This window comes from Mastigoproctus giganteus, chromosome 10 (assembly GCF_048544385.1).
Source record: "Mastigoproctus giganteus isolate SK-2022 chromosome 10, ASM4854438v1, whole genome shotgun sequence".
Classification (NCBI taxonomy): Eukaryota; Metazoa; Arthropoda; class Arachnida; order Uropygi; family Thelyphonidae; genus Mastigoproctus; species Mastigoproctus giganteus.
Genome location: NC_143584.1, coordinates 102,491,953 through 102,504,834, shown reverse-complemented (window position 1 = coordinate 102,504,834; position 12,882 = coordinate 102,491,953). Strand labels below are relative to the sequence as shown.

General features: G+C 38.3%; 1 protein-coding gene across 5 annotated transcripts in view; it reads left to right on the top strand.

Moving 5' to 3' along the window:
• LOC150079193 (pleckstrin homology domain-containing family G member 5-like) overlaps positions 1–12,882 on the top strand; it is a 559,615-nt gene that overhangs the window by 440,406 nt on the left and 106,327 nt on the right. For all 5 annotated transcript variants that reach the window (XM_090382446.1, XM_090382448.1, XM_090382445.1 and 2 more), the window contains one exon: positions 10,376–10,609. In XM_090382446.1, the coding sequence (XP_090238572.1) occupies positions 10,376–10,609 (234 nt within the window). The remainder of the gene's footprint in view (positions 1–10,375; positions 10,610–12,882) is intronic.

Sequence of the window (12,882 nt, the reverse complement as noted above, 5' to 3'; positions counted from 1 at the left end):
CATATATTATCCTGTTCCAGACAGAGAGCTTGCTGAAATGCTACTCAATAGACAGAATTTAACACCACTGGCTTACCTACTTACATCCACTTTCTTACTGGATCAACTTCTGCAATAGATCTATCTGCTCTCCAATTCTCTTCCCAAGTATTGCGTGGGCAGTACTTGACAATATTCTCATATTATCTGCTTATATGCAGAATTCAAATGACTCATTCCAAAATGACCAACATAAATGAAATGGAAATTTTCCAAAAGGATATTTTGTACAGTGTGGAAAAAAATATACTGTTATCTTTTGATGATCACATCATTGAGTCTTTTCCTGTTTATGCTGTCACCGAGCATATCACAGCTTCAACGATCACTATCCACAGTTTCAGTTAAGAGACTATAGGCATACCAATCACTGGTGGAACAAAGATTGTAACAAAATGAAAATGCTGAAAAACACAGCATGGAACTTACTCTGCATTTACTTCACCACTGCAAAAGTCACATCCATGCAGAGCTAGGAAAAAAAAAAAAAAAAAAAAAGATAATTTGCTTCATTAATCAACAAAGATATTGATGTGAGATTAATTTGAGAAAAAATGCAGCAGCAGCAGCTAAATGGTAAATACCTTACATTACCCTCATATTCTTAACTGGAATGAGAAGGAGATCTTTAATCCTGCAGCAATTGTAAATGCCTTAGGAACTGTGTTCTCTAAATTGTCTGCCACATATCAGCCATTGTTTCTAAAAATTAAAGCTAAAGCTGAGAAATCCAAACTAAACTTCAAAGCTACTTGTCCTTTTCCCTCTGACTAACTGCTCACACTATCTGAACTGAAAGAATCCATAAATGCCCCAAGAAACAGCTAGTATTATATAATGCTTCTAAATCGAGATCAGAAATAATCATCCTCACTTTACAGCTTTACATTTGAATCTTTTCTGAACATATATTCCCCCGTTCCTGGCAGCATTCTTATGTAATAGCTTTCTGTAAACCAGAAAAAGATCATTCAGTTCCTCTCAAATATATGCTGATTTCTTTAACAAACTGCTTGTATAAAACTTTGGAAAAAATTTTGCCCCGTAAACTCACCTAGTACCTTGAGTCCAAAAGTTGTAATAATGTGTAAGAGGTGTAATCAGTAATGATAGTTTTTCCTTGGATCTCGTGGAAAAGGCTGAATAAGAAATGCATTCATGAGAAATCAACATTATTGTGGTATGTCTTCATATAGAGAAAGCTTCGGATACCACATGGCACTGTGGCATTCTAAGAGATCTTTATACTGTTGATGTGAGAGGCCATTTACCATATTTTATTCAAAACTTCCTTTGACACAAGTCTTTCCAAGTTCAATACCAGTAAGTTCTTTCTGAAACATACATGCGATGAGTCTCTGTTCTCAGCCAGTGCCACTTTCTTTGGTATAAGAATAAACCATATCACAAACAGCATTATAAATACTTCAATTTGTATCTCTTTGCTAACGATTTTACCATATCCTGTCATTCTCAGGTTACGAGCTATATTGAGAGGCATCTACAAATATCGATAAATAACATTAAACCATGGATGCACAAAATAGATACAGGCTATCAAACATAATCTACAGTTATACATTTCTGCAACAAGCACAAAATGCATCCTAACTTACACTAATACAATCATCCTCTTCCAATTATGAATGTATTCATCTCCTAGGCTAATTTTTGTTAAGAAGCTAACTTCCAAGAACACATCAAGCATTAGCATTAGTAGAGGCATATGATGCAAGAAAGCAAGCTTATACAGCATCGCCAAAAAAAAAAAAAAAAACCCTTCCCATTTCACCCATCCATTTGCACCAAATGTTTCTCTAGTTTCGCCTTGAATTTATTCAAGCTGTCGACCTCCACAACAAGGGATGGAAGTCTGTTCCACCAACCAACTACCCGCTGGCTAAAGGCAAATTTCCACACATCTATCCTACATCTCTCTTTCCTCAATTTGAATTTATGCCCTCTCAGGTGATTATTCTGAACAAGAGGAAGAATCCCATAAGCATTGAGCATGCTCAAACCATTCAAGGCTTTATACACCTATCAGATCACCTTGCAGGTGCCTAGTCACCAGACACTGTAACTGTAATTTGCAAAACTTCCTTTCTTCATTAGAGCAACCCTTTGTTCCGTTCACTAATCTTATTGCCCTTCTCTGTACTCATTGCAGCAGCTCTACGTCCTTCCTAAGATGAGGCCTCCAGACCTGTGTACAGTACTCAAGGTGTGGCCTGACCATTGTCCTATATAAGGGGATAATCACATTATCCCTGCTAGAAAAATTCCTGTATATCATTGACAAGACACCATGAGCTACTCTAGCAGATCGTGTGCACTGCTCTGAAACCCTTATATCTGACTGCACAATCTCTGCATTTACTCCACCACTGCAAAAGTATAAGACAGAGCCAAATCATGTCACATCCATGCAGAGCTAAATTGTAATTGTACTCCACAAATTCCAATTCTGCATTCCCAATATCTGTGTGACACCGCAGATCGTCTTCATATCGTCTGCAAACTTTGTCTGCAGACTATATGAAAGTTGGCAGGGTTGTTAATGACACTAATGACAGTACGCTACTACCACTCTGAGTGTATTACCACACAGTTGATACATTATTCTGGAGTTACTGCTACCCATATACTTCAGTTGCCACCTCTCAGACTATCCCTCAACTGTCATTAGTGTCATTAACAACCCTGCCAACCTTCATATCGTCTGCAAACTTTGACATTAAGCCTGATATATACCTTCATCATGATATATACCTGCTCATTAATAAATACAGAAAACAACAATGGAACCGGCACTGAACCCTGGTGGACTGCACTAATAACATTAGTCCATGAAGAGCAGTGTCCATTGATTACCACTGTCTGTTTTGTCCCACTCAACCATCCCTTTATCAATAGCAGCAATTTGCATCCAGTGCTATCTGTTCCAATTTATACAGCAGTCTTCCATGTGCAACAATATCAAAAGCCAATATATGTATCAAAAAAACCAGTGACTTCATTATTTTCCCCCTGTACAGAAGTTAAACTAATTGGTCTGTAGTTACTTGTGTCACCCTTAGATCCCTTTTGTGAATTGGGAACACATTTGCACATCTCCAGTCCGTGGGAACTTCCCAAGGATGCTCTCATAATTATGACTAAGGGTTTGCTTACTTCTTTTGCTGCCTCCTTTAATATAACTGGATAGGTCCCATCCACCCCAGGTGCCTCTCTTACGTTCAACTTCAACAGTTCTTCCTCCACTTTACTCACAGTTATTACAAAACCATTAAGCACCCTGTTACAGTTTGATAAACTTCCAGCATTTTCCTCCCTTAACTCCTCATGTGTGAACGTAGATGCAAAATACTCAGTCAGATTGTCAGCTATCTGAGCAAGATCATCAACAGTCAGAATATCAATATTGAGTAGACCAATCTGATTCATCCCCTTCCTGGTAGCCAGTTTATAGGCTACCAGATTTTTTTGTATCGGCTTTAATTTTGACTTGGTGCATTATGGCCTCAGTTATCAATGCCATTAAACACTAAACCAACCAATCATCCACTTCCTTCTAGAGTTTATGAGTAAAGAAGTCCTTGCTGTTTTTTTAGCATCTTTTGCCAAAGATTTCTTGTAATCTGCCTTCGCTTGCCTAATCTCCTTTGTGACTTGATTACAGACTAACTTATATCTGCCATAGATTTCTGCATCGTCTGATAATTTATATGCATCCCATGCATTTTTTTTCTATGCCACCATTTAGGCCTAAACCTTGAACAGTATTTCTTAATAGCTATGAAACTTTTAGTAGCTTCCACGATTAATTCCTTGAATGCTTCCCACTTAAAATTTGCTGTTGGTAACATCGTCAGTTGATCCCACTGTACAGAATTTAAAAACTGTCTGAAGCTGATGTAGTCAGCTTTATGAAAGCGAAAGCCTTTCCCTTTAGCCTTAATGGTAGTTACATCTTTAAGTAATTCCCATATCAGTACATTGTGATCATTGTCACCCAGTGGTTCCTTTATCTGCAAATTCGTAATGCAAGAACAATCCCTGTGGATAATCAAATCAAGAGTATTGCTCCCTCTAGTTGCCTCTCGAACATGCTGCTGTAGAAAAGTCATCCAACAAATCCAAAAAAGTCCTGCTAGTGTGTGAGTACGCTGAGTGACCAATCCACAAGTTCCAGTCAATATCTGGAAAGTTAAAATCCCCCATTATAAGAAATTCTGATTTACTGCCCCACTATTTCTCTGGAACAATTGCTCGTCATACTCATCAAATTCATTTGGCCTATAACACACACCTACTCTCATATTTCCTTTCTCAGTGCTGTCACACCAAACAGATTCAACATTGCATTGTCCACCAACATCAATTGGATGCACTTCATTATATTTTATGTGGTTCTTAACTAACAGCATAACCCCTCCTACCTTCCTGGCACCTCCGTAGCCAGGTGGGAAGGAGCAGCAATGCGTAGCACACGCTTCTTTAGACCGGGGTTCGAGCCTGTCACCACCAAATACGGAGGATGCGGAAAGGTCAGGAAATGACCACCGCATATCCCGGTGCAATATAGCCTTAGTTGCTAATGCTCCTAAAAACCAAAAAACTAACTAACTAACTAGTTAGTTAGTTATTTTGTTAGTTAGTTATCCCTTCCTGCACACAGGGTACTCCACAAATTCCAATTTTGCATTCCCAATATCTGTGTGACACAGCATCTCTGATATCCCAACAATATCTGCCTTTGATGGCTTGACCAGCAACTTCAGATTCATCAAATTTATTTACTATACTTCTAGAATTGGTATACATGCAAGTGCACCAATACATGCATCTATTCTTATTCTTAGTTAGCCTAACACAGCCCGTGTATTTATTTGTTTCATGATGACTCCCACCAGTCACTGAACCCCCTCCTATACACCCCGCTGCTGCTGCTTATTCTAATAGAATTCAAGAATCACTTTCACCTCTGCCTTCGGCTGCTTTTAACCTTTTAGTCTGTAAATCCTCCCACCCAAGTTAGCAGTTTAACAACCCACCTAACACTGCCTCGATAGCATCAGCAAATATTCTTGCTGTTATTTGGTTTTTTAGGAGCATTAGCAACTAAGGCCATATTGCTCCGGGGATATGCAGTGGTCATTCTCTGACCTTTCCGCATCCTCTGTATTTGGTTGTCACGGGCTCGAACCCTGTTCTAATCAAGAAGCGTGTGCTACGCACTGCTGCTCCTGCCCACCTGGCTACAGAGGTGCCAAAAAAAATATTCTTGCACCCCTTCTAGTTAAGTGTATCCCATCCCTGTAGAAGCAGTCTCTTCTACAGAAGAGACTGCGTCTACAAAGTTTGGTCTCTGCTTGTTAACTTCTGTTAACAAGCAGAGACCAAGCTGGGAAAAATTCTACCACATGAGCCATGCACAATCCCTCCAAGGTTAAATAGATTGACAAGGCTCTCATCATATACTCCCTATTGTGTCTGGGCAGAATTGCAGACACTTTCAGATTTAACCCAAACTCACAACTGTTTTTAGCATTGACCTATGCTTGTTAAATAAATCTACAGATCTCGTACTCTTAATATCATTAGTGCCAAAATGTACAACAATATCACCCTTTGTGCCCTTAAAAGATATCTGTTCTACAACACCATTAACTTTTGCTTCTGCTTGGCATACCCCGGTCCTATTCCACCTACCCTTTTTACACAATGTATTATTACCCATCTCCCTGACAATAACTAACTCCTGTCGGACCAGCGCAATCTGCCTTGGACATTGCTGCTGTGTTGCCTGATGCACGAGAATGAGCCCTGGCATCGAGTTGGGCAGCTGAGAGCTTGATGGGGCCCCCATTTTAATCTCTTCAAGTGCATCTACCCAACTCTTCAAACTCTCATAAGCTCCCATCAGCAGACTGAGTAGGTGCCTAATTTCTTGACACTCTGTGCGCACACACACACACACACACACACACACAAAGACATACTCCTTGGCTAGACCATGTCCTGCTCTAGAAGTTCCACAAAAATTTCACAAGTTGCACATTTTTTAGGCTATGATGCATTCGAGAATGCCCCCCACCTCAGGTTCTCCCTAAGTCACAGCACTCCTGCTACATTGTGACCGTTGCTTTGCTGCTCTAGTCTGAGGCATGATATTGATATTAACAATGAAAATTAATAAGATTAATAAATTTAATTAATTATCCATACTACAGTATCTAATAAATTCCTAAATGCAGTGATACACATTATGCTATCTAATTTTACCTTAGAGCTACCTATTTACTAAAATTAAAAATTTGATCCCTACCACTCACTCTATCCGAAAACAAGATTCGAACAAAACAACGGTTTTATGTATATTAAGTAGTAACTTACAAAAACTCTATCTAAATTAGAAACAAAAATAGCAAGTGTAACTAGAACTATAAAACTACTTATAAAGTACAATATAATATGACAATTAAGTAAATAAAAATAGTAAAACACTTATGCTTTTTTTTTTTTTTTTTTTTGGAGCTTGTAATTCACAGCTCAGCTGTAACTTGCAAAGACGATTAAGAAAATGAACATATTCTGAGTCATCTCTAGTAGATTTTTAGCAAATTATAATAATTTGCTTGCAGGGTATAATAATTTTCTAACAGATTATTATACCCTGCTCCACTTATAGGCCATTAATTAGTCTTGGCTAGACCATGCCGCACATGTTTATTAGCGTGCCTTGTCCCCATACAACACCCTGCTCTTAGTGCAGTCCTAAGAGCAAATTTCAATCATAAGATCACGTGCTTACAGAACATCCCCAATTCAAAGTGAGGCTCACAAATCTTCACTCTGTATCAGAAGAAAGATGAACTACTCAGCTAAAATTAAATGCCTCCCTGCTCTTCTTATTTGGTTACTATTACATGATCTGCAATGGGCAACCCACTGTGGAAACAAACTGAGAACATTTTGACCTACCGGTATTAGATAAGAGCCTAACACCCTTGTTCCTTTGTTTGCCTAATAGGATGTTAAGCAAGCAAAGGCATATTACAAGAAATCTTTCGCAAAAAAATGCTAAGAAAAAACAGTAAAGGCTTCTTTACTTAAGTAAGTTCAAGAAGGAAGGGGATGAATCAGATTGGTCCACTTGACATAGACTGTTCGATTGTTAATGAACCTGCTGATGTAGCTAACAAACTGAGTGAGTATTTTGGTTCTACATTCACACATGAGGAGGTCTGTAGGGAAGTGGAGACCAGAAGCTTATCAGATCCTGTCAGGGAACTAAATGATTTTGTAATAACTGAGAGTAAAGTGGGGGAAATATTTTTGATATTGAACATAAGAAAGGCACCTGGGGTGGTGGAATCTATCCAGTTATATTAAAGGAAGTAAACAAACCCTTAGCCATAATTATGAAAACTTCCTTGGACTCTGGGGAGATCACCATGGACTGGAAATGTGTCCATGCGAGTAATTACAGACATCTTAGTCTAACTTCTGTTCCAGGGAAAGTAATGGAATCACTGGTTAAAGAAGCATTCAGAATCATCTGGGCAAGACTGCAGTTATAGTTCAGAAGCAAGTATGGGTTTGTTAAGGGGAAGGTCTTGTCTGACCAATTTGATTGGATATTACAATGTGATCACAAAGGAACTGGATGCAAAAAATAATTTTGCATTTTTTAATTTTAAATATCATATACTTGGATTACAGGAATGCTTTTGATACTGTTGAACATGGAAGAGTCTATACAAATTGGAGCAGTGTGACATTAAGGGCAAGTTTCTGAAATGAGTAAAGGGATGGTTGAGTGGGAGAAGACAGAGTGGTAATCAATGCACACTGCTCATCGTGGACTAATGTTATTAGTGAAGTCCCCCAGGTTCGGTCTTGACCAATTGTTTTCTATATTTATCAGTGATATTGATGAAGGTGTATCAGGCTTAATGTCCAAGTTTGAATACAATACGAAGGTTGGTAGGTTGTTAGTGACAGCAGGCTACTGCTACAGGATCTAGAAAAGTTGGACAGATGGACTGAAAGGTGTCAATTGAAGTTGAACATTGACAAATGCAAATTATTGCCTGTGGTATTACACTCATGATAGTACCATGAGTACTACCATGAATGAAAACGACTTGGGGGATAATTGTGCAGTCAGATATGAAGTTTTAGCCAGAGTGGTAATCAAAGGACACTGCTGTTCTTGAACTAGCATTATTAGTGGAGTCTCCCAGAGTTTAATGTTGGGCCCATTGTTGTTTTCTGTATTTATCAATGATATTTAAGAATTGATATCAGGCTTAATGTCCAAGTTTCTAGATAATACAAAGGTGGGCAGGGTGGTTAATGACAATATGCTACTGCAAAAGGATCTAGAAGGGTTGGACAGATGGTCTGAGAAATGGTTGGACAGATGGTCTGAGAAATGGCAACTGAAGTTTAACATTGACAAATGCCAAGTACTGCATATGGGTAGCAGTAACTCCAGAGTAATGTACCAACTATGTGGTTACTACACGTAGGTTAGTTAAAAATGAAAAAGACCTCGGGGTAATTGTACAATCAGATATGAAGTTTTTATTATTATTATTAGCCATATGGTGCAAGGAAGTCTGAAGCTTATGCTACACCAGCCAAAACAGAATTACTGAGTTACTCTAAGAGAGAGAGAGAGAGAGAGAGAGAGAGAGAGAGAGAGAGAGAGAGAGAGAGAGAGATTTCTCTGATCAGTGCAGACAGGCTTCCAGGTCTGGAAGGCTCATTTAGGAAGGGCATGGAGCTGCTGGAACAAGTAGGGCAATGAGATTGGTGAGGGGAACAAATAGATGCTTTTAGTGAGAAAGGCTTTATTTCTGCACATTGCAGTGTCTGTAGCCACCTTTGCAGTGATCTGATCAAGACTTTGAATGGTATAATCAAGCTAAAATCTGATGGGATTCTTCCTCTTGCTCAGATTATGCACACAAGAGGCATAAATTCAAGTTGAGGAATGACGGTTCCAGAATAGATGTGTGGAAGTTTGCCTTAGCCAGCGAGTGGTTGATTGCTGAAACTGTTGTTGCGGAAGTTGATAGCTTGAATGAATTTAAGTAAGAACTAGACAAAGTATTGGAGCGAATGGATAGGTGAAGTGAGTTTTTTGGTTGATGGTGTATAAGCTTGCTTTCTTGCATTATATGTCACTGCTAATTCTAATATACTGACTCAAACAGCTCTCTCTCTCTCTCTCTCTTTCTCTCTCTCTCTTAAGTTTGAAAAACACCTCACCTTACTATTCTTTATTAAAGCTCATAAGACATGAGCTGATACATCTTTGTGAACATCAGCTAACTGTTGTCTTTCTTGGATCCTAGGCCACAGTGGTATCCTAGAAAGGGTGTGTGTGTGCAGATGATGCACACACCTTTCCTAGGCTCAACAAATGATCTTGTCCCATATCCTGATTATAGGTACAATATAGAGAATATTATTAGCCATATGGTGCAATATGTATGGAATAATCAAACTTCTGTGGAAAAAGCAGACACATAAGCTGTTTAAACTGAAACTTAACTGTTGCCCATAACTCAATCACAGTTATGGACTTCTAACCTCTGTAAAAATAGAAAAGTAATCCTAGTAATCATCTGTTTCTGCCTACAGGAAATGATCCTCTGCAGTATGCCTTGTTCAACAGTGCCCAACAGTCTATTTTAAGTGTCATTTTAGATCTACAATATCTTTGTCACTCAGCCACATCATATGTAATAATGCAGAACTCTCCAAATTTTTTTTCTACTTAAAACAACTTGAAATGTATGGACACTTCCAACTGCTCCCCAGACAGTTATCACATGTAGTCTTGTTTACGTTAGTAAGCACAATATGGCCTAAGTAGCCCTTGTGCCAGAAACTCCCATAATAACAACAACTTACACCTACCCTTTTTTGCACAATAAATTTCCCAGTTTCTTGAGAATACAATCACCGGCAATAGCAACTTATTGTGGGGACACCACATTCTGCCTTTGGGAGTGCCACTTGATTTTGCTACAATACAAGTGTTTAGTTCCACGATTAGTTTAGTCTGTTGGTGAGACAAAGAATCAAAGTTTCTGTATAAGAACGTACTTCAATTTCCTTGATACTGACTATCTCAGCTTCATTTGAGGACATTTAACGTTGTCCTACTTCTGAGTTTTTGATTCAACCCTCCAGTTTTCAAATTGGCAAATGATAAATTATATATACTACAGAAACCATTCTTTTCAACCAGTAGTTTAGCAATTAAGAATATAAAGATTATCCTAAGTAATACAAATTTCAAAATTATTTTCAGTCACAGTACCAGGAAGCAAAATTAGCTGCTGCTACTGAACTTCAAGACTTCAACTACTTGTCAGCTTTAGAAGATGATGATGATGACTATGATTATTCCAGTTGTATTTTTCTGACAGACCACTCAACACAAAGTTCTAATCAATCCAGTTTAGTACATTCTCACAGTGGTTCTGCAGATATGAGTGATCCAGCTTCTTATACATCATCCATATCTGCTGCTGCTATTACTGTGGTAAGGTCGTGAGATTTTTTACCCATTGTGATTAACACATTTCTGTGAAATTAAAATAAATTAGTTAAAATTATTTTTTAAATAATGATTCCTTTATACAATAAGTTGTATAGTGTTTTGTGTGTGACCTGCTATTTATAATATTACAATGTACATGTGCTGCCTTAAATATTATAAACCGTGCCTCAGTGCGAGATTGTTGTCACTTACGCATTAATAACAGCCTGTACACCGGATCTCCTAGCTATATCCACCTACCTACAGGATCTCCTTCTATAATTGACCTGTCAATTTGTTCACCATCCATCTTTCCAATCATGACATGGTCAGTATTAGCTGATCACTTTCCAATTATTTGCTCATTAAAAACAGGGCAACTCCAAATCCTGATCAGTGATACACTTGGATTTTTAATAAGGCAAACTGGAGTGGCTATTCTGTCCAAATACTTTTAGACAGAGTTCATGTTCAACAACAATCTATTGTAACTGCTTACATAGCCAATCAAATTTTGACTGCAGCTAATGCTTCCATTCCAAAATCTGAGATATATTGAGCTCACCAAAATCACTGGTGGAATAAAGGTTGCTTTAATGCCAAACAGGAGAAAAACCATGCATGGAATCATTTCTGCAAGTATCCTACCACTAGTAACCTAATTGAATCTAAAAGACTCGAAGGTAAAGCAAGACAAATTAGACAAAGTGAAACATCCCTCGTGGATTGCTTTTGCTTCAACCATTACAAAAGACACTGTTACAGGACTCATCTGGAGAAGGATACAATTGCTAAATGGCAAATTTGTTCGGTTACCCATGCCAATACTTCACTGGAAAGGGAAAGACTTGTCTACTCCCAAAGAAGTTACTAATGCACTAGCAGATTCGTTTGCTACAATCTCTCCTTTTGCCCCCTATGCATCCTCCTTCCAGAACATCAAAGTTGGTGCAGAATGATATAAAATCAACTTCTTCACCTGCTCATTCCCATACAACCAACCCTTTACATTAATAGAAGTTAAAGAATCATTAAATAGATCTTCCAACAGTGCTGTAGGTTCAGATGGTTTTCATTACATTATGCTGAAGCATTTACGTGATGAGGACTTATACCCTGTTGATTTTCTACCATTGGATCTTCTCTGACAATGTCTATCCTTTTTCCTGACTCCATTCATTCATTATCACCATACCAAAACCAGGCAAACATTCTTTCCTGGTTCAAAATTATAGGCCAATATCTCATGAACTGTGTGGGTAAAATTTTTGAAAGGATGGTTCATACAAGGCTCATTTTGTTCCTGGAGTAACCGAATCTCCTACCAGATCATCGGTATGATTTTCAGAACAACAGATCAACCCTAGATATGCTGATCAAAGCCAAATCTTATTTCCGCAATGCCTTTGTCATGAATCACATCTAGTCATGGTCAACTTTGATCTTGAAAAAGTATTTGACACTACTTGGCATCGTGGTATTGTAATGGATCTTTGCCATCTAAGACTAAGGGGACAGTTGCCTGAAATAGTTAATTTCTTACACCTGCCTTCTTTTCAGGTCCAATATAAAAACACTCTCTACATCTCACATTCAGATGGAAGGAGTATTGATCCCACAGGGTTTGATACTTAATTCAACACTTTGCAATTTCAGTTAGTAACATGACATGGGATATCCCAAAATCCATTGAAGCTTACATGCATATGCAGAAGCCCTTACCATTTCCTGTCAGTCTCAGAGTATGAACACCATCGAATGGTAGCTCCAGCTAGCCATAACCAAAATAGAATCCTGGAATGGTTATCAACTATCAGAAAAGAAATGTACTGCCACTCACTTCTGCAAGCTATGGGCTCTCCATCCTGCTCTTGAACTATAAATAAACAAAATGCCAATCCCACTTGTTAATACCATTAGATTTCTTGGACTGATATTAGATAGCAAGCTAAACTTCAAAGCTCACTTATTCATTTAAGAATAATGAATAATGAGACTGATACTTTGATCAGTCTCGTTATTGTCATGGGGAACTGATCAGTATACCTTACTACACCTCTACAGGTCTCTAATCCATTCATGCCTAGATTGCGGTTCTCTGGTATAAGACTTCTAGGATGAGCACATTAGAACAGCTAAACATCACCTAGCATAGTGCTCTGAGGACAGCTGCAGAAGCTTTCTCCTTTTCAAGACTTCTCCAGTCCAAAGCCCCTACATTGAAGCAGTTGATCTGTGCAGTTGATCTGCCATAACAACTGCACAGGAAAACATTA